Source organism: Antrostomus carolinensis, unplaced genomic scaffold, assembly GCF_000700745.2.
Source record: "Antrostomus carolinensis isolate BGI_N321 unplaced genomic scaffold, ASM70074v2 scaffold39886, whole genome shotgun sequence".
In the NCBI taxonomy this organism is placed as follows: domain Eukaryota; kingdom Metazoa; phylum Chordata; class Aves; order Caprimulgiformes; family Caprimulgidae; genus Antrostomus; species Antrostomus carolinensis.
Window position 1 is genome coordinate 242 of NW_010321823.1, and position 22847 is coordinate 23088.

General features: G+C 40.7%; 1 protein-coding gene across 2 annotated transcripts; it reads right to left on the bottom strand.

Annotated features, from left to right (window-relative positions):
• Window positions 1-204: 204 nt before the first annotated feature.
• Window positions 205-22579, bottom strand: HNRNPM (heterogeneous nuclear ribonucleoprotein M). 2 transcript variants are annotated; one of them, XM_010170075.1, is made up of 15 exons: window positions 22416-22579; window positions 14994-15046; window positions 14092-14099; window positions 13889-13982; window positions 11078-11275; window positions 10141-10294; window positions 8943-8992; window positions 8473-8533; window positions 6352-6453; window positions 5693-5737; window positions 4944-5018; window positions 4360-4458; window positions 2419-3200; window positions 1641-1692; window positions 205-651 (listed from the first exon to the last, which is right to left on the bottom strand). In XM_010170075.1, exons 2-15 carry the CDS (start codon window positions 15015-15017, stop codon window positions 488-490), a joined length of 1908 nt encoding a protein of 635 aa, XP_010168377.1. In that variant the 5' UTR covers window positions 15018-15046; window positions 22416-22579; the 3' UTR covers window positions 205-487. The 2 variants fall into 2 exon arrangements, with proteins under 2 accessions (XP_010168377.1, XP_010168378.1); XM_010170076.1 differs by lacking the exon at window positions 6352-6453.
• Between the last annotated feature and the right edge of the window lie 268 nt (window positions 22580-22847).

Genomic DNA, 22847 nt, shown 5'->3' on the forward strand with positions numbered 1-22847 from the left:
AAGAGAAGTTCCCTGGAGCCTGAAGACATTGAAACTTTTTAAGTCCGATTCATCCCGTCACCAACCGACACCCGAGAGGAACATTTTCTTGACACTTCACAAAGAAAAATACAAATTCTAATTTACTGAGCTCAGTTTACAGATATTTTTGGGGTTTTTTTTTTGCAAGCAGAGGATGTGCTGTCAGTAACGGAATGCTGTGACTGAAATCTTTAACTTGCATTTATTATCAAAGTCATACTGTTTACATCTGTAAATGTCAACGAGATGCCACAACTACAAAAAAAGATTGTGCACATTGCAAGTTTCAATGCAAAAAACAGTAAAATGGAAATCCATTTGTTAAAAAAGTAATTAAAATTACTCCAGAAAGCAACTGAATTGTTTTTAAACACCTTTACATCCAGTCAAATTAAAATGGGTTAACAAGAAAAAAAAATACAAATTCCCCCAAAATCTGGTATATCAGTGTTAAAAAGGCAACTACTTAAGCATTTCTATCAATTCGCACATCAATCTCCCTCCCACGAAGCTGGATCCCGTTCATCATACGGCAGGCTCGCTCCGCTACTTCTGGGGACTCAAATCTAACCACACCACACCCTTTAGATTTCCCATTCTCCATCTTGATATCAGCATACAGCACATGACCTGAAAAAAGGAAAAGAAAGTCTTGTTTAAACCAGCAGGTACCAGGTAATCTCTATCAATCATCTTTTGCCTACCCTAAGTCACAGAAAATCACAGAATTTTAGGGATTGGAAGGGACCTCGAAGGATCATCCAGTCCAACCCCCCTGCCAGAGCAGGAACATCTAGATGAGATTACAAAATAAACCTTTAGAAACCATTACTTGGAAAATTAAAGCTGCAGGACAACTTGACCAAGTCCTTGTTTTAAAGAAGTGTTCTCGGTTTTTAAGAGATTAATTAATTTCAAACTAATTCTCTCAATTCTCACTCAAGCAGCAGCAGCAGATTAACGGAGCCAAGCACAACCCAACCTGTCCAACTTGTCAACACACCCTTCACATCACAGCTGATGAGGCTGGGACTTGGTTTGGTCATCAGACAAGCAGCACAAGACAGTGGGGAGCAAGGTCTGGGCACAGCAACTGCTGCCATGAAAAAAACACTCCCCAAAGCTGAACAGCTCAGCTCAGTCAGTAGAATTGAGAATTTTTTCCAATTATTTTTTTAAGGACAGTTTTCCCACATAACTACATTCCTTTAGATGTAAAGAATCTGTCCAGGTGCTTTTGAGCAGTTCTCAGGACTTCCATCTCTCTGTTCCTATCTCTTTCTGCAGCTACAAAGAGGTTATCCATCTGATAAACCCAGAGAAGGGAATAAATGCTTTGAGAAAGCAGCTGTTAGCTGGGTTATCAACTGGCCAGGCATTTATTTCTTTTCAATTCTGTAGAACTCTTGCTGGCAGAGCAGAGATGGTCAACATCCTCACAACACTTGTCAACATTAGGATCCAGTATTTCAGGAAGTCTGAGTGATATTTGAGTTGAGTTACTTGTGTCAGGGACATACAGAGCCAGGAGTTCCTGTTTAATTCCTATTCAGTTCAATTCATATTCAATTACTAATTCAGAGTAATGGGTAAAGATTACCAGTGATAAAATAACTTACCACATTCATTAAATTTATCTTTCAGCATTTTCCATGTAAAATCAAAAGGCAGCTGTGAAAAGAGAAGAAGAAATTATTACTGAGGATCTGCTGAATAACTTGCAAGCACTGCCAGCTCTTCCACACATGTTTTTCATCCTGGGACAGCCACAGTTCAGCATCATCTGTGCTCTCTACAACTACGAGCAGCTGAGGGAACTGGGGTGGTTCAGCCTGGAGAAAAGGAGGCTGAGGGAAGACCTTCTGGCTCTGTCCAAGTCCCGTGGAGGAGGGTGGAGAGAGGTGGGGGTGGGTCTGTTCAACCAAGGACCAAGGGACAGGACAAGAGGAAATGGGCTCCAGTTGTGGCCAGGGCAGTTGAGATGGGATGTGAGGAAGAATTTCTTTGCTGAAAGGGTTCTGAGGCATTGGAAGGGGTTGCCCAGGGCAGTGGTGGAGTCCCCATCCCTGGAGGGATTGAAGAGTCGTGTAGACACAGTGCTGAGGGACATGGGTTAGTCATAGGGGACTGGTCAGTGTTGGGTTCATGATTGGACTCAATGAGCTTAAAGGGCTTTTCCAATCCAGGCAGTTCTGGGATTCAACATTTACAGATGCAGAGAGCTCTTTTCCTGTAAAGGAAATGGCTTCAACTCACAAAAGCTGACCTAACTCCACCTTTGGCAGCATCCAGTGTTAAGATATTCTGACTAGAAGCCAACTGAGCCCAGAAGATCAACATGTCAACACCAATTCATTTCATGATCTGTGAAGGAGAAGTAGGAAGAAGGCTACTCACATTTCTCACAAATATCTGACAGGCTTTTCTGGCCACCCCAGCTGCAGGTCCTCCAGTTCCTCCAAGGGAACCTGCAAAATTGCCTGCAAAGTTTCCACGTTCCATGTCCATTGGTCTTTCAAAATTGCTTCCCATTGCAAGTCCCATTCGCTCTATGCCTGCTCCCATGCCCTGTCCCATAGCAGGTCCCATCCTTTCCATATTAGTGGCTCCGATGCGCTCCAAGCCCATCCTCTCCATGCTAGCAGCACCCATCCGATCTATTCCTATTCTCTCCATAGGAGTGGCACCTATGCGATCCAAACCAGCTGGCATTCTCTCAATCACCTGACCCATTCCAGTTCCCATTCCAGCAGGGACCATACGTTCCATACCTATCCCCATTCTATCCATACCAGCACCCATCCGTTCTACACCTGATCCCATTCTGTCCATAGTGGTGCCGACACGGTTGATGGCAGCTCCCATTCTCTCAATACCAAATCCTATGCCAGAACCCATCCTCTCAATACCAGAACCCATCCTCTCAATAGCTGGACCCATCCTCTCAATATTAGGAGCAATGTGATCTATACCCAGAGGTGCCATACGGTCAATTCCTGAACCCATTCGCTCCACGTTGGAGCTCATACGATCCAAAACGAGACCCATCCTGTCTATTTCTGACCCTACTCTCTCCATCCCGTGCCCCATCCCAGAAGGTATTCTTTCTATTCCCGAGCCCATACGATCAATGCCAGGTGCCATCCTCTCAATCCCAGGAATGCTGGCATTTCCACCACCTGGAACACAACACACAGATTATCAGTCATCATAGAGATTAAAAAAAACCTAAACACATGCTGAAAATGTTACTGAATTATGCTCCTGAAGCCCTTCCAGGCTCCCCCAAAGCCCTTCCAGGCTCCCCCAAAGCCCTTCCAGGTGCCTCCAAAGCCCTTCCAGACTCCCCCAAAGCCCTTCCAGGCTCCCCCTGAAACATGACTGCACCCTGTGTGCTCTGTTGCTGAGAAATATGAAGGAAAGTTTTATTTCAGAGGGTAAGAGCATCATTGATTGCACAGATCATGATGACTACAACACATGATTTAGAGGAGAAGTCACCTCATCAGATCACATACTCTAGTTGGGATAAAGAAAAGTTTATCCCTTTGCTAAGGAGCTTAATGCACAAAGAAAGCCTTCTAAAACAAACAAAGGAGAAAATTTGGAAGGCATATGCAAACCTAGAAGATCAGGGTGGCAAAAGTAAATATAGTCTTAGTTGCTACCTGTCCCGTGCAGCACACTGGGGATTCTACAGCAAGAGGAGTCATTTAATAACCAAAATTAACAGTTCAAATACAGATTGCTTGGAAAAGGAAAAATAAAATCACATCATCCTTGCTGTGCAACTCAAGGATTGCTTCTGCCAAGCCAGGGAGAGGCTTTTACAAGAAAAGCTTGCTCAAATCTAAGAGCCCTCTTATCACCAGAGCTCCAAGAGAAAGAAAGCAAATTCCCTACAAGAATCACCATTATATATATATATATATAAAAAAAAAAAAGCAGACACAAGGCAGTGTATTAAGACTGTCAGAAGGTTTTCTGTGGCATCTGAAATTCCATTACACAGCCCCACAGATCACTACTAGTGTATCCATCTGCCCTCTGTACAGCTCTTAGGAGTTTATAGAATGATTTGGGTTGGAAGGGACCTTAAAGCTCATCCAGTCCCAAGCCCCCTGCCAGCAGCAGGGACACCTTCCACTAGACCAGGTTGCTCAAAGCCTCATCCAGCCTGGCCAAGAACACTTCCAGGGAGGAAACAGTTTGATCAAAATCAAAACTGTTACAGCAAATATATATAAAATACAATCTGTTCTGTTCTAACACACAATTTTTATGTACAGTTCAGGTATGAAAAGCAGGTAGTAAAAGTCCTTGGCTTAGTGTACTTACCTATTCCTCTCTCCAAGGTCTCTCCAAAGCTACGAGACATTCCCATTTCATTTCTTCCAAATTCTCTTTCAAATCCTCCACCCATGGCACGATCCATCTCTGAAAAGATCAAGTTTGATCAGTTCTTTGGGATGCGTGAATGACTCCTGAGAGAACATTTTAACACAAGCATAATTTTTAGAGGTTAACAGCAAGAGAAGTTGTTTATTATGTTCTCCTAATCATTTTATCATGTCTTCTTGAGACCAAAAAACAAAAACCAAAAGCAAGACTTGTCTCAATATGGACAAACACATTTGAAGCAGCCAACCTGCTCTGGAGAAGTCTTTCTGGTGAATACAGATAGAGCACTGTTTCTCTCTTTCTAAACTAATTGATTAATTCAAGATAACCTTGATGAATCACTTGTTTTCTGCAGCTCAGAGGCCATGAGGGACTTGCAGACACCTTGTCAGCTCTAAGTTTTAAGTTTAAAAGCTGAGGAAAGGAAAATGACCAGTCTAGAGAGTCTCTCCAGTGTTATACTTTCAGAGGACACAAGTTAGGAGTTGGATATATGAATATACAAAAAACCTAATGCCTACCACTCATTCTGCCCATGTTCATTCCAGCTGGGAAGCGACCAATGTTCTCCATGCCACCAAAAGGACCTTCCATTCCTAAAAGGAAAGATGGTTTGTTTGGTTTTTTCAGGGATTTGTTAGCAACACATTTCAACTTAACACTACACTTCACCCACACAAGCTGCTTACACAGAACATTCCCACAGGCACCAAGACAACTCTGTATCACAGATCCACAACACAAAATCTGGGCAGAATTTGGTCACACCAGATCTCCTAAACCCAGGGCAGTTTGAACAAGTTATCATAGAATCAGTGAATCCCAGACTGGTTTGGGTTGGAAGGGACCTGAAAGCTCATCCAGTCCCAACCCCCCTGCCAGCAGCAGGGACACCTTCCACTAGACCAGGTTGCTCAAAGCCTCATCCAACCTGGCCGAGAACACTTCCAGAGAGGAGCAGCCACAGCTTCTCTGGCCAACCTGGGACATTGTCTCACCACCCTCACAGTGAAGAACTTCTTCCTAATATCTCATCTAAACCTCCCCTCTTTCAGTTATGTGACCAAAATGTTGGTCATGTTTTATCTGAGCTCTTAACCCTTCCCCATACACCTGCAGCAGTTTTATTAGTACTCAAAAAAGGAACAAGTTATTACTAAAGTGGTGACAACTTCAAAGAACACAAATGCTTGCTAGACATACATGGCCAAGTTTACACGACTTGCAGAAAGCCCAAACTATATACATGTCAAAAAAAACCACAGCTTACCTCCCATTTTATTCATTCCAAAGCCCATGCCTTCCATTCCCATTCCTCAAAATAAAAGAGAAAGCTTTATATAGCAGATGTAATTCTACCAAAAGTTCAGCCATTAGACTGGCTGGAGAAATCAAGAGAAGATACAACACGTCCGCTGTTTGGACTGAAGAGCTTACATGGCATAACTTGGAGTAGATTGCAACATTCCTTCTCACAAAATAAAGCAGCAAAGGGGAAAAAAAAAACCAAACAAAACCCATAGGCATTTATAAATTGAAAGCTGAATGTGTGCTACTTTTTAGGTGGCTCTTTAAAACTTGTGCTGTTTGAACATATCCTCAACAAAGATTTGCAAGCCCACTAAGTGTTAAAAGTGACAGATGGTTTTTTCAAAGTTTGATGTATATTTGCAGTGTCTGCTGCTCATGCTCAAGAGTCAGAAAATGAGAGCTGTGCCTTGACCACAGTGGGAAAAAAAAAAATATGGAGAAGTTGGTTAAATTCAAGTTTTCATTATCAAGCTCATTACTTTAGCTCAACAAAAAAAAGTCATTTGGCTTTAACACTCCTAATACACTTCAACTTTTTGTGTAGGCAAAACAAAACTATCTACCTACTACACAGCTTAAAGCTCTCATGAAACAAAAGCATAGGAGTAATCTTCTTACCTCCAGGTCCCATGTTGCCCATTCCCATGCCTTTGTTTAAATGATTTGCATCAATAGGTTGACCTCCAGGTCCTAATCCCATGCCAATACCACCAAGACCATCTGAAGAAAATATTCAGATATCAAAAAAGCCTTCTTTCCATAGTTTGACAAAACAGCAAGTTTTATTCTTAAGTAATTGACTTCCATTCTCCAAAAAAGCTTGCTGTGTTCCCACTTTGGGGAGTGTACTTAAAGCATGAAAGCGTATAGTAAATTCAGAGTAGATGTGTCTTGAAATATACTAAAAACTATCTCCAGTAATTTGTTTTTAATTTATTTTATTTTTTCCTCATAATCCATTTTCCATCTTACTACTGAGAAAACTTGCTCGTGTGGTTGGTTTTAAGCTGACTCCTGAAAAATATAACTGGCTAGAACACTGCTTATTTTTTGTGCAACTCCTCAATCTAAGGAGAAGAGAGTGGGCAATTTAGGATAATGATCTTCTAACCTTTGCACAATGTTTTACCCTTGATTGATAAATGGCTTATTTCCACCTTTGCCAAGGTTCTTCCCTTGTAGGGTAAGAATTTAACAAAGTTCAACCTATCATTATGATAGCCACCTATAGAATTCAGAGCACACAGCCAGCCTCTTCTCTGAGCAAACAAAGTATATCATTCCCAGGCATAATTTGGAATCTTTCTGTACCCAAATGAATTAAGGATTCCCCAGCCCAAAGAAAGAAGAAAAAGCCCTCGTATTTTCCTTAGAGTTAACCAGGAAGAAAAAAAGTTCTCTGCTTGCAACTGCATCAAATAACAGCTTAATATGTGAGAAGAGGACTTCCTCAGTTACAGCTCAGCATCATAAACACAGGAAGCATTGAAACTTGTTTTAAAACAACACCAGATATCCCTTCCCCGCCCCTATAAAAGTCAAGAAACAGGCTTCCATTGGTATTTGTTGAGTTTTATACAAAGAGAATTCAATTGGAACCCAATGACTTTCTCTCAAAAGAGGTATACCATGATAGAAAGTCAAGGCAGCAATAAAACCCATGAATGATACTGCTGCTGATTAAGGCTTTGAGAGATACACAGAAAACTGAACTAATTACAGGAGGGACTGATTGATGATCAATAAAATTGTGCAAGTTAGCAGCACACAACAAGTTTGGTTCCTGTGCCTAAGAAAACAGCAACTGGCTGAATCAGACTTAGGTTAACAGCCACACTTTACATCCTTGCTGTATTTAAACAATTTAAGCCTGTGTTCTCCCACCTCTAACTCTTCCCTTCCAACCCAGACTCTTCCTGGTCAATACTTTCAGTATCTTCTCGCAGCACAGGTGAGGTTGGAAAGAACTTCTGGAGCTCATCTGCTCCAACCCCGTTGGTTCAAGCAGGATCACCCAGAGCTGATTATCCAAGATCATAACCACTCAGCTTTGGAATATCTCCAAGGACAGAGACTCCACAGGCTGTATGGGCAATGTGTTGTTCCAGTACTGAGTCACTCTCACAGTACTGTTTCCTTCTATTCAGATGGAAATATTCCAGTGTTTCAGTTTATGCCTCTTGTCCTGTCACTGGGCACCACTGAAATAAGCCTGGTGCCCTCTTCTTCACACCCTCCCTTCAGATATTTATATATATATTGATAAGATCCCCTTTGGAAACCTGAAGACCTGGAAGATTCTCAGGTCTTCAATTTTAATTGAAGGAAAAATATGAGATACCCAGAATGCCATGACATAAAAGGATGGACAATTTTCTCTATTGACTGGTTAAATTTTTAATTAAAGCCCATTCCTGCCAGTAGTTTTACAAGGCATCAGGGGTCTTTGAATTGCAATTGAGAGATCTGGAAGCCTTTAAGAATGTGAATGGGATACTGTTTTAAGACAAGCTTCTAGCTATGAGCTGAAAGAAATATCAAAAAAAAAAAGAAAAAAAGAAAAAGATGAGACTGAGCAGCTCTTCTTTAATATTTCCCCCTTTGATACTATTCAGATCATTTCAATCCCAGCTTTCCAAAGTTTGAACTAAGAGTTTTACTGGGACTGGGATTGGGCCCCAGTTGTTGAACAGCAAAATAAAAAACAAACCCATGTTCAGTCATGCAGGAGACACTTACGAGGAAGTTGCTGGGGTCGCTCTGGAGGAAAGAAGTCTCCTTTGGGAAAGGCTCGTTCGTCCTAAACACAATTCAACACATTAAAGTTTGTAAAGTAAGAAGTTATTTCTTGCCTTTTTTTTTTTTTTAATTAAAACACTTAAAGCTCCAGAAACTTAAAGCTCCAGAAACTTAAAGCTCCAGAAACTTAAAGCTCCAGAAACTTAAAGCTCCAGAAACTTAAAGCTCAAGAAACTTAAAGCTCAAGAAACTTAAAGCTCAAGAAACTTAAAGCTAAAGCAAAACTTCATTGTATTTATGATTGTCTTTTAGCAAAATAATCAGGATTAACCTCCCCTGATGGTGTGAGTTGACACCACTAGGAATCAGGCAAGTCACACATTTCAACCCAACCCTGAAACCAACACATTATCCAAAATCAGCAGCACAATTAGCAGTTCCAAAAGCAGTAAGAATATGAATGTACTTACCATTTTCACGTGCATTGGTCTGTCAAACAGCAGCTGCCCATTGAACATCGCTATTGGTTCATTAAGGATCACAGTCCAAGCACTAGAACCACGTAAAGTCTTAAAGCTTTAAATGCTATGTGATGTATAGCACAAACAAACCCCACCAGAGAACCTGAGCTCTGCAGGTCACTTCTTAAGCTATCATTCACAGACCAAAAATCCTTCTGCCTTCTCCAAAATGAAAAAAAGCTTCCAAATTCAAATAAGAGAATATTTAAAAATGGCTTTTTAAAATTAAAACATGAGTTAAAAATACACTTCTGCTTAAGATTAAGTTCATTAAGAGATCACTCATAACGTGACTCCAAACCAGCCTTGGTGTTTAAATGTTTCATTGGTAACTTGAGCTATTTCAAACAGGAGAAAAGATGCAAAAGTTCTCAATATTTCCAAATGAACAAAGAGTCAAATTTTGAAACATGCCACATTAATGAATCACGTGAGATCTGTACAAGTCTTGCTCCCACAAAGTTTATTAGGTGTAGGTGCAGAATGTAATTAACATTCACAGAATCACAGAATATTAGGGATTGGAAGGGACCTCAAAAGATCATCCAGTCCAATCCCCTTTCAAATAGAAAGAAAAACTTTGAGAGGGGAAAGAGGGAAATATTTTCCTCCTTTCCACACCACAGCCACAAGCTGGGAGATCACACACACAGGAGCGTTGGTATTTTGCTGATGTTTGGGTCTTTTTTTGTGGATTGCTGTGTAGCAAAACCATCACTTGCACAGCATAAGTATAGAGGGGACACAGAAACATGCTAGGTCAAGCCATCTTACGTTGCAAATGGATCTGCTGCGTTCCTCCTTCACCTCCGTCACAGGAATTTAAGAAAAATCTTTTCTCAGAAATTGCATTTTCATACTAACTACAACCTAGAGACAGAAATTTACTATTTGGGCTAGAAAAGCACCAATCCAGGTGGGAAAGAGAATTCACCTTGTTAATGATTCTCAGCAAACAAGACCAATTCTTTCAAGATGGGCTTTTTTTATCTTTTTCAGCTTTCTTCATGTTTTCCAACACTGCAACAGCTTGACTTGCTGTGACAAGGCAACATCCTCACTCGTAAAACTACAATTTACATTTTCATCCTGCTTTGTACATTGAATTCCTTGCCTATTATTTACCATCATTACTCTTCAAGGATACATATAGCCTGAACAGCTTCTATCGCTTGCTCAAAAGTGACAGTGCCGATCCCACGACTTTTGCCATCTTTATCTTCTAATATGTCAGCCCGAACCACAACACCAGCCATGCTGAATACTTCTTTCAGTTTCTTCCAACCAACCTTGTAATCCAACTGGAAGAGAAGTGATATTGAAAGTATGAGAAAGATTTCCATCAAAAAAACCCAACAGCTTTAGTGTTCTTAGGTTTCCTTTCCCAATATCAGCAATGTTAAGAAATAAAGAGTCTTTGCAGAGATAAGATCAAATTTAAATAGCTTAAAGAATGCTACAGAGCTTGATGGAATGTTCTCAGCTTTGTTCAAAAATACAAATTAATAGTGTAACATATAGGATACATCTTAATTTACAATTTCATTAGCACAGAGAGTCAACCAGACTAGCCACAAAATAAGTTCCTACTCAGGTTTACTGGAACAGAGTTGAAAGTCTAAGGCTTTTCATAGAATCCCAGACTGGTTTGGGTTGGAAGGGACCTTAAAGCTCATCCAGTCCCAACCCCCCTGCCAGCAGCAGGGACACCTTCCACTAGACCAGGTTGCTCAAAGCCTCATCCAGCCTGGCCTTCAACACTTCCAGAGAGGAGCAGTCACAACTTCCTTGGGCAACCTGTTCCAGTGTCTGACCACCCTCACAGTGAAGAACTTCTTCCTAATATCTCATCTAAACCTCCCCTCTTTCAGCTTAAACCCATTTCCCCCTGTTCTGTCATTAACTGCCCTTATGAAAAGTCCTTCCCCAGCTTTCTTGCAGCCCCTTCAGGTACTGGGAGGCCACTAGAAGGCCTCCCCAGAGCCTTCTCTTCTCCAGACTGAACAGCCCCAACAATTTCTTCTAATTCCTTAGATTTAACTCAGTTAAGACCCAGATAAACTCACAGATGATACAGCACTTACATTTGCAACAAAGACAGTGCTTCCAAGCCTCCCTGCCTGCAAGGCATGAATGATCTCGTTGGGGATGTTGGGATTGTTGAGGATACTCGGCGGGATATTGATCATCCCAGGGCCACCTGGGCCAGGACCAATACCCATTCCACCAGCTCCTACCATGACCTTCTGCATCGCTCTCCTGGCATGCTCACCATCAGGATCCTGCAAAAACAGAAACAACATGCTCAGTTCCCTCTCTGTTCCACTAAATGCACAACTAAAACAGTCAAAAGAAGAAGGGGTTTCCCTTTATACAGGGCTATCTGCTCCCTAAGATCTCCAGCCAACTCCTTCACGTATCATTACCACCCACTAATTTGTTTTCTTTTAACCAATATGTTATTAAGTTAGTCCTACTCATGCATTTCCCCCCTGATTCTGAAAGTGTTTATTCAATATAAACATCACAGTTACATTCATTCTAAAAACTGAATGGCATTGGAGAGGTTTTGGAAGACAAATACCAACTAACTCTTGGCATCTTCAAAACAATGTACCAATTCCTTTACAAGTCAAGATACAGTGTTTAAAATTCCAAAAAGATTGGTTTATACAACATTTCCCCCACACCCAAGCTGGCTTTCTAACCCCAAATAAACCTTTTACTGTATCCCCCTATTACTACATAATTTCAGGACATGCTAGAGAACATGAAGCATAGGATGAAGAATTCAAGGAAGCAAATAAGATTAATTATTGTCACTTCATTTTATATGGAAAGTGAATGGAAACACCTTCACAATCCAAGGTGAACTCATGTTACTCAGGTTGGAAAGGTCAAACTGTGTTCAGTGAACCAAATGCACAGCACTGCAAGACTGCTAAAGTGAAATGTCAAATAGAATTAATTGGTCAGAAATCCAGATGCTTTAAAAACAAAAGCTATTTGAATGAATTTGAATCTTGATCTGAATTTTAAGACATAAACAATAGCCCATTTTGAAAACAGGAGAAAAGATAGCTTTCACATGGTTATTTCAGCTACAGAAAATCGGTAGTCTGAGGTGGAGAACACATTAAAGTGAATACAAGTCACTCCTCAATTTCAATTTCCTATTTCACTGGTAAAATAAGGCACTGCTAAAAATCAGACCAGCTCCAGTAGAAAGCCAGGAGTGGTTGTTGTATGAATTAAAATTCTTCTGATCAGGTAAAAAGCTTTATCTATTCTGCCATCAATTTTTATTATGTCACTTGAAAGCCTTCATGCTCCTCAGCAGTGAGACAGCCAACAAGGAGAGGTACCAGAGAGTTGGCAAAATTGATGCTAACCATCATCCACAATAACTCAACTTGTTCTACACAGTCACACTGATGCACTTGGCTGGGCTAAGTGGGTTTGTTAAGTCTCTAATACTGATAAAATGCTTCTTCACTGATTTCAAGTATCATTACTCTTCAGTTTGTGTCATACAGGTAGAAATATTCAAGTATGACAACAGTTTCACAAAGGGTTGGGAAAATTACAACCACCTCTTCTCAGGGATTGATACCAAAGGGCAACCTGACTTCCAGGACTATTGGTATATTATTAACAGGAAAACTGAGCCAGATATAGCTCTCAGTAGCTTTTTCTTCCAAGGTCCCCTTAGATAAGTCAGTGCTTGCTGACTTCCAGGTTCAAGTATGTTTTTCTAACTCTCCATTTCACCTCTTCCTTCCTTTAAAGGATAACAAGAGGTCAATAGTGCCAGAAGATGCCTCGTGCCCAGGAGCAGGCTGCTGCTCCCAGAACTCATTACTCTACTTACAAAATCTTCCAGATCTGGGGAGTGCTGCCACTTGCTGTCCCCATCCTCCTTCCCAGGTGCTCCTCAGACTACAGCAAGAATGGAGCTGCTAAGGGCAGACCTTCTTCATGCATCCTCTGTCTGACACTCATGCAGATGTCTTTCTCCCTCCACCATTAAGCAGGCAGGGCACGACAGAACATGAAGCCTGCTTAGCCAAGAGCATGGCTCACATACCCAATGCTAACACTGAATTAATTCCCTTCTTATTTTTGTTTAATTAAGCCTTCAATGCAGCTACAGGTTGCAAACTGCTGGAATACAACTTTAAACTCGTCAATGGTTAAGAATTAACTCACGGTACAGTTGAGCATGTCATACTGGTTGATAACAGCAAAGCCATTAAAATGGAAATAAATCTTTGGAGTATTTCAGAAAGCAGCTTATCCTACGGAATTGTTTGTAGAATAAACTCTTCCTGATGCAGAATTAAAAGGGAAGGCAGTCAAGAATAAACAATACTTATGCAGGTTTCTTCTTCAAATCACTAAATAAGAAATATACCTGCAGTCAAAGCCAAACTCTTGCTCTATCCGAGGTGGAGAACACATTAAAGTGAATACAAGTCACTCCTCAATTTCAATTTCCTATTTCACTGTTAAAATAAGGCACTGCTAAAAATCAGACCAGCTCCAACAGAAAGCCAGGAGTGGTTGTTATATGAACTAAAATTCTTCTGATCAGGCAAAAAGCTTTATCTATTCTGGATAGATATCAGATAGTTCTGCATTGCTACCATCAGCACCTATTCTGTAAATCCAGTTTAGTCTTGATAATCACATTCAAACTCAAGTTCAGCAGCACATGCTGATGGTAAAAAAAAGGTTGAGTGGGGTTTTTTTTTTCTTTTTTTAATCCTATTTGATGAGTCTTGCCTTTTTTGTCATTTATGCTTATCCACCAACGAGCCAGCCATAAATCTTAACTAAGAACTACCCCTTCAATTTCAAATTCAACATACTGAAAGAACAGATGCACGTCTTACTTCTTTCACTTTCAATGGTCTTCCACCAAGACTATGCTTGTTCAAAACCTCTGCAGCCTTTTTCATGCTTTCTTCCATCTTGAATTCAACAACACTGTGGGGATACAAGACATCTAAGAACATTGCTTTTTTTTTTAATATATATATATTTTTTTTTTTAAGAGTTTCCTCATTTCTTGCTATAAATTCATAAGTGAACTTACGCGCATCCCTGACGAGATGATTTCACAGGCGAACAACAGGGAGGAGAGGAGGGAAGAAAGAAGAAATAAAGTGAGTAAGAGCACAAAACACACAAAAAGCCTTCTTTTTTTTTCCAAATCAATCACATTAGTTAGCCCTAACAGCGAAGACAAATGCAATCTTACCCAATAAAGCCTTCAATACCTGAATTCCATAAGATATATAATTTCTTAGGCGTTAACAGGATTAAACTGTCGTTTCTGAAGTTGGAACAAACAGAACTAAGTCCCGATTCTCCAAGAAAAATACCACACGCTTGATGTGACCTGCTCTTCTCTGTCATACAGTCAAACCCTTGCCATATTCTCTCACCCTAAATCCACCTCCTTCAGTACAGTTAAGTGTGCTCCTACTATATATATTTTTTTTCCTTGTAAGATACTGCTGCTGGACTAAAGGACTTAAATACCTCTGAAGGCAATATACGTATTACATTTAGGAATTGAATTCTATTTACTGGCCAAGGAAGCGTAGAGTTTACAGAACCTGCTGGTTTTTTTTTTTTTTTACACACTGGCCTTACAAATTCAGCAAACCACTACAGTGACATTTTCCAAAGACACAAAAAAGTTATTTACTTTAATATTCCATACCACTCTACATACTGCTAGGGACCGTGGGTCATTCAAACAGCCAACGCCAACTGAACACAGTGGAAAAACCACCCTAACTCTGTTTTCCAAGGTCCCAACCCACCTCCTCCCCACCCCAAAAAAAAAAGCAGCTTTAAGCAATCCCTACGTTATAGCCACTAAACATACACGCTTCTCTCTACCTTCCTGACTTCGTTTCGTTCCACGCCACCATACAGTTACATTTGTCATGTAGAAAATCCACAGAAGAAAGCTCTCAAAACACTTACCCTTGACTTTCCTTCAGCGTCCATTAAGAGCTCCACGTATGTTACCTCACCAACTACAAATCAGATTCCAGACGACACATATACCAAGGGAGAAAAGCCAAGAAAACAATGGGAATTTAGAACAATCAACAACCGTGTATGGAGCCTCTGCCTTATAAGAAAGCCCAGAAACACTCCATGTTCTCTCGACCACAAAACTGGCCAATTACAGGTATGCAGTAAAGGTTTCAAAATGGTTAAATATGTTCTTGATTTTCCTCCACTTCAAAAAGCCAGCTATTTCCACAATATCAGTTTCCTTCATCTTCAATACCCACTCGTTACTTGAGGCAATCCAAATCCATGGGAAAGTCTGCAACGACAACTTTTCCTTCACCTTCCATAGTACACAATCTTGTCTCCACAGTCCAGAACTTCAATAATCACTTGGTTTTTTTTGTTTGTTTTCCTCTGAGTTTAAAAAACAAACTTCCAAAAAGGGAGTCAGACTGAACCAAAAGGCTAAGACATCACTGACTGCCTACGATTTATTTTGTTAAGCCCGTGGTTTTTTTTTTAGCTTCAACAGGTGATATTAAACCTGTCATATTTGCTCTCAAGACAAAACTGTCTCCAGCAAGAGGCAAAATGCACTGGGGAAAAAAAAAAAACTCCATCTGCACCTTTCCTCACAAGATTAGGATTGCCTTTTGATGACCACATAACCATATCATAGACCTCCAGAATACAACTACCGAGATGGCTGCTGCCTTTGAAGTGACTGGCGTACAGAAGAATCATCAAATAAAACATTATTTTTTTTTTACCTTTTTTTTTTTCTTTTTCTTTCTGGTTTTAGAAGTCTTAGTTTTTAAGTTTAAGACAGGAGGACTCCCAAGTTGTATTATCTGAAAAGTGGAAAGCAGACTTTGTGGGGAAACCATGATCCAGGCTGAATATTGACAGCATACTTGGAGCAAGGAATTGGAGTTTTACATTTAATAATTCACCTTTCAGCAATGGACAGAAAGAGGAAGAGGTGTTCAGCCTGATCTCCCTGAGGACCAGGTATTTATAGAACACCTAGTGTCATTATGCAGAACAAACATCCTGGAAGGTTTCACTTAAAATTGGAAGCAAAAGGAATGCTTAATGAAATCATTATCTGTTTTTTTAAAATCACCATTTCTTATTTAAAAATAATTATTTAGCATTATCAGCATTCCAGTCAAAGAACAGTTAGCTTGACAGAATAAAACCCTGATCCATTCATGTTTTGAGGAGGACAGTGTTTGAGACTGGTAGAGCCTAACAAACAAGCCCCTTTGAAAGGGACAGGGCAGATCAGAGTGTTCAGTTACTATCCAGAGCTTCCCTATTTGAACAACACTTCTTAAAATAAAGCCTAACAAAATTAATTCCACCCTATAATCTCAACAGCATGAGATGATGTAGTATACATGGAATTGTTCACACAGCCTGTGCGGTGAAGGGGACTGGGCTGTAAACAGCCCTCCTGGACTAGTTCTTGGTGGTACGTGGTGGCCAAGCACCGAGTTCACATATTCAGCATTTCCAAGTCGTTCTGAAGCCAGTCACCTCAACAGCAGCAGCCAGAGTCCAACCAAGCTTTGAGCAAGAATGCAAAAGGGGTGATTCAACAATTTATGGAGTAAAAGACAACCAATTCCCAGATTACCTACACTCCGTTTCACAGAGGCCAGAAGTCACAGGTGAGAAGTCTGTGACTTTGCTCCTAAAAACACTACGGAGCCCCTGGATTGAGGGCTCCCCACTCCCAACCACTCCTCGCTCCAATTCAGCTCCACACAAACACTCCCAAAGAAGTTTGCCAAGCTTGAACATAGCATATTAAATATGATTTGACATTAAATCTTTTAACAAATCTCTGACCCACGAGATTTCCAGGAGTCTAGCACAGCAGCAATCGTTTGTCTCTTGGAAAAAATCTAGTATGTGCCAATTTTGCTCAGTGCTTCACACTCAAGCCTTATAGACACCTGAATTAAAAACTCAATATACATCTTAAAGTAGCTGTTTGTCCTTTAAAGGACATTTGAACTTCCTGAAGAGCCAAATTAAACAAACAAACAAAAGGCAGAAAGGAGGGGAACGACATAAATAGCGTTAACAGCTCAGTATCCAAGACACCAAGTCCAAAGTACAAAACAACTGCAATAAAAATGCATTTTTTTCCACTTGAAAAACATGTAAAATGATTCATCATGACACTTCTCCCAGGAGACTATGGTTTGAGGCTGGCAAAGGAAACAGGTTTTGGGTTTGTTTTTTAAACAACCTATGCTGGGTTGCATTTTGTTTGGCTTTTTTCTAGCTCCCAAACCACAGGGTATCAGAATATCAGGCACTGGGGATAGAGCAGCGATAGCAGACGAGGGCACGACAGGCAATTAAGCCACTAGGAAGTACCAACAGCAGATCTCCACGTATTAAACCTGCTTCAGAGGGCAAAAGAAATGCACAGTGAGCCAGGTAGGTTGTTCTTTCTGCTAGAGAACAGTTGGTTTACACCAGGAAACACGTCCTATATCCATAAGTGAAGAAATTTCACCCAAGCACAAGGGACTTGTTACTTCAGGAACTCAAATTTATTACCACACCAGCCTCCAAAGGCAGATAAATCTTGTAGAAAATATCAGCTCTAAGTCAAGGCAAGTGTTATTAAAGAACATGTTCCCCACGGTGTCTTTAAAAATTAACTTAGAGAAGACCAATTTACTTGGTTTTTAAAGCTCACATTGGTGAAAGTTCAGAAATTTGATGTTTCTTAAAAGAAGAGATTCAAGCAGAAATCACTGTACCAACTAGAAATACAAACCAAAGGAATCTCCAGTGATATTTATCATTACAGTCACCAGGTTTTTCCCCCCTCTCAAACTTTATATCCACTTTCCAAAGAAGTTGATTTGCATGGAAAATTAAGATGTTCAGGCCAGGTGGGTCTGGCAGCCTTCAGATATTCTCCAGTGACTGTTCAGGAAGCTCAGATCAGTATGTCCATATGGTGACTTGAGGCACGTCTCAGATGGATTCACCTAGCCCTAAAGGCATGTCTGGGAAGTAACCAGGATAACAAGCTCAGACATAGCTGTCAACTTGGAAGATTTTAAAGTTGGACTGTATGATTTTAATAGTTAGTGACAAACCAAGAAGCTCTGAAAGGCGTGAAAGGTGCAGAGAGGCAAGTCTCAGCAAGAGGAGAAGCAGAGAAACTGAAAAAGGGGTAAATGCTTTATATGATTGTCCTGGTTTTGCTAGGACAAGCTACAAGCTAAAAGGGTGAATCCACCCAAACCATCACAATGATGTAATTTCTTTGGCCTAGAGGACCAAAAGGAAATCCTAAATAGAGCAGGAATCCCCTCAAGCCATTACCAAAACCTGTACATCCCATCATCTTCTGAAATAAAGAACCACAGGGTGGATTTTGGGAGGGCCTTGCCATCAAAAGCTCAATACTTTAAACATGAGACAATCCAAAATTAACCACAGCTCCTCCTTCACTTACAGCGTTTCAAGCTCATCAAAAGTAACCTCTAAAAAGTTATGTGGGGGACTTGGGCTGGGGAGAGAGAAGAGAAACACTTTATACAAAGTGTTATACGTACAAAGCTTTAGTTAAAAGGGGAGAAGAAAAATATTCTTCCCATAGTAGAGACAGAGAAGAGTTCCTAAGCTATTCTTGTAGAGCAAGGGAAGGGAGATCTCACTGCTGCATGAGAGAACCCAGAAAATCTGGGGGTAATTTTGGCTCTTTAAGAGCACAGGCAGGAAAGAGGGAGTGAAAAAAGCTCCTGTCAGCCACTGATGAAGGACGGTGCCTCCTTGAAAAGGCAATTAAGGGCAATGAAAACAGAGCAACTCGTTAGTGCAGCTACTGAAAGTAAGAGGGAACAAGTCAGCTGGGGAACAGCACCTCCACGCTGCTTATCCATCCATTTCTCTTTGCCCACCTAAAACTTCAGCCTGCAAGCTCACTGCGACAGAATTTGGGGCACCAAAACCCAGGGGAGTCTCCAGTAACAGTTGTCTTCAGGTACTGGAGTAACAGCTGGTACTACTGGAGTAACAAAAAGTGCTCAACTAACACCTGGGATCAAGTACAACAGCAAGAGGCCAGGAGTTCCATCTTTAGGAGGCCACAAAGGTTCCCAATGTTTCTGGAGATGCAGCACGTGAAGTTTAGCTGCTGCTCTTGTTCACGTAGAGTTTAAACTGGGAAAGTTTTGCTGCTTCTTTTCCTCACATCTGCTCACACATCCAGGTTCTGATCTATTTTTTTTGGTATATTTTAGTGTTTTCCATACTGCCTTATGGAAACTTGGGTACAACCATGCCAATGCAGTCTCTGCGGTGCCCTGGGATCTCTGAATGTGACATGAGCTTGGCCTTGACTGCCACAGCTCCCAGCTACACCTCATTTATATAATAATTATTGCCCTATTTAAATAATAATTATTGCCCTGTTTATGTAATAATTATTGCCCCATTTAAATAGTAATTATTGCCTCATTTTACAGCTACTATTTCTCCTTGTATTGTATGTCATCTTGCTACTCTAGCCAGGAAAAAAAAAAAGGTTTAATAGACAAAATTCTGTATTTCCTAAAGGAATATCTCAAATTGAAACACAAGTTCTTTTTTAATCACCTGGGATCACCCCCCTTTCTCCAGCTGCCATGAAGCATTACCATTTTCCTCCCTAAGACAGAGCCATTTGTTGGGGGGGACAGATTTAAGACGGCTATTGAGCGTTCCATCGTGTTTCCATTTAGACTCCACTTACATGCTGAAGAACTGCTGCCTCATTCTTCTCCTGAAGCCATTCACCCACGATACTGAAAACATCAGTTGAGCAGAACCTTGTGTTTTTCAGCCAATCCAAAGGGAGTTCCAAACAAGAACATTTCTTTTTGTTAATGTCATTAATAACTACGTTGATACTGCATACCTGTAATTGAGTTTCACCAACAAAAATACACTGAAATGACTGAACCAAAGCATTACTCTTGGGAAGAGATGTCACCTTTAGAAGATTTCAGATGCACGCATCTGAAAAGAAAAAGAAATATAAACAAAAAAAAAACCAAAAACACCAGGTTGCAGAAATATGAGCAGACCTCAAAGCTGACGTTTCCTAAACCATACTTACTGACCCAAAACAGCCGAGGGAGATGAACTCCTCCTACGTTCAGCAACCTGCTGCTAACAGCTTCAGTCTTCACACGACTGCCAAAGGCTGGAGCAGCCATGAAACACCTATGTTTAACCCTTTGTGTACAGATCTCGTGCTCTCTCTCAAAAAAAAAAAAACCCAAAACCTCTTGAAGGTTTGGCCTGTAATTCTTACACTTAGAAACCAAGAATTCTAACATTTAGATTTTTATTAGGTTTTTTTTTTCCACAGTCACATTCCTGGTTCTTGGAACTACTATGCCTTGTTATCAAGAAATAACCGATTGAGAAAGTTCAAGCACAGCACCAAGAGCACCAATTTGGTGACAAATCAGTGACTAATTAAGAGCGTATCACAACTACACAGCAAATCTAAACTGTTGTTATTTGAACAAGCAGTCCCAAAAACCAAGAACTTTCTGAATATTTAGCATCACAAGCCCTGCAGACAGAATAATGAAGAGGTTTCAATGTTCCCCTAGGAGTATCTGCTGGAATGAGCAGCTGAACAGCAAGGCAGGAAACAATCTCACACTGGACTTTTTTTTTTCCATCCACGTGAACTGGAGAGAAACCACAAGACACTTGGAACGGAATTCAACACAGTGCTTACAAATTAAGACATCTACACATACAGAGACTCCTCAGAACCCATGTAGCTGGCGTAGCAAAGTGAGAGCGGAGGGATAATTCCTAATTAGGGCCTGGTAAAGCAGTCTTTTAAGATTATAATTGTTCATATTACAGAAAACCATTGCTGAATCTCAAGCATCAACATTTCACAGCCTCTAATTATGGAAGTTTCCCAAGGCTTACAGTCCTCAAGTTCCTCACACAGACTCAGTTCCATTTTTTGCCTCCAAAGACAAACGTTTTCAAACCCTTTGGAAATTTGTTTTCCCATTCATTAGGCCACACCTTGTGAACACATTAACTACTCCTCACCTAGGTCAAACACAAGTGTACACTGACCACTATTTTGCAAGACATTTAGGACTGATGCTATGTATTTTAGAAGTGACCCACAAGAGGAATGGTTGTATCAGTGACTCTTTATGTGGTTTGAGACATTTTAATGATGGAGAAGTCAAGTATTTTCTTACCACTCCGCTGGATTGCCAAGGTGACTTGAAAACTACTAAGCTTGAAGTAGTTTGAAGGGGGCCTACAAGAAAGCTGGGGAAGGACTTTTCATAAGGACAACTAATGACAAAACAAGGGGAAATGGGTTTAAACTGAAAGAGGGGAGGTTTAGATTAGATATTAGGAAGAAGCTTTTCACTGTGAGGGTGGTCAGACACTGGAACAGGTTGCCCAAGGAAGTTGTGGATGCCCCCTCCCTGGAAGTGTTGAAGGCCAGGTTGGATGAGGCTTTGAGCAACCTGGTCTAGTGGAAGGTGTCCCTACTGATGGCAGGGGGGTTGGGACTGGATGATCTTTAAGGTCCCTTCCAGCCCAAACCATTCTATGATAAGCTGGGCATCAGCTTAAAGAAATAACACTACATTTAGACTCGTCACCACCTGAGAGTAGTCAGCTCCATTTCTCCATCTTCTTCAAGAGATGAAGACACTAAAGTCAACAAACTAAGGCAGCTCCCATTCACATGGGAGAGTTAAATAGAAGTGGGGAAGGGGGAAACACCATGACCATGATTTCCAAAGCCCTAACTGTGTCACAGCACATGCCAAAGGACAAACCTGATTTTTCTTCTTTTTTTTTTTTTGTTTTGCAGGTCACCCTTAAATACATTTTCGTGCTAACAAATGGCAGTATCGAGCTTTTCTCTAAGCACAAATCACTACCAAGTTTGGGGACACAGCTATACAGACACACACCACCAGATCAGCAGTAAATAACTACCCTGATTACCCAAAAGACATTAAAATGCTTCAGGAAGTTTTGTTGTATGTCAAGGCCAAAGTTTGATAAAAGCCTCAATTTTTCCCCCCCCACCTTGAAGAAAAATAATCTTTTAAAACTCCAATGAAGCACTATTAGATATGTGCCAACATGCCTGCAAAGGAACTATCCACCTGGAAGGTTGCCAGGGAACAGATGTTGTTCAACACCCAAAAAAAGGCTTCGAGCTGACCTTTGACAAAGCTCGTGTCACTACGTCCACCCAGAACTTCCAACTCTTTTTTTTTTTTGAAGTTGACAAACAAAAGTCAGCCACAAGTAAGATGGAACAAACATCACTTGGCCACCTGAGTTGTACATTACCTTTCTCTTTGACCAGGTCTTTCAGAGACTGCCACTTGACATCAAATGGAATATTTGTAATAAAAGCTCGGTATCTTTTAGCAGGATTAGCATATGGCTCAAAGCGATTTCCTCCTCTTTTGACACTTTTCTCTTTTCTTTTTTCATTTTGGCTTGGTCGTTCACCTTCACTGCAAGCAAAGAAAGATAATCACACACATTAACTACTCTGGGATTTGATCAATATCACACCACCTCTTGGAACAGAACTTGTTACATTCTTCAAACTAAATCAAAACTTGCAAAGTTTCAGCCATTCACAGAATTTGAAAGACTGTGCACCTTTCAATCACAGCTGGTGGCACCCAGTGTATAGCAACAAAGATTTCCTCATAACAGACAACTTACGTCATGAGAACCCACTATTTTCTCCCACATTTATCTAATATAACC

Coding starts and splice junctions, on each gene's coding strand:
- HNRNPM (XM_010170075.1), bottom strand. CDS start 15,017: ATGGACGCTGAAGGAAAGTCAAGG. Junction 8,993..10,140: donor AGAAGCTGTTCAGGCTATAT/GTATCCTTGAAG, acceptor ATGAACCAATAG/CGATGTTCAATGGGCAGCTG. Junction 4,459..4,943: donor GAACATGGGCAGAATGAGTG/GTAGGCATTAGG, acceptor TGATCTTTTCAG/AGATGGATCGTGCCATGGGT.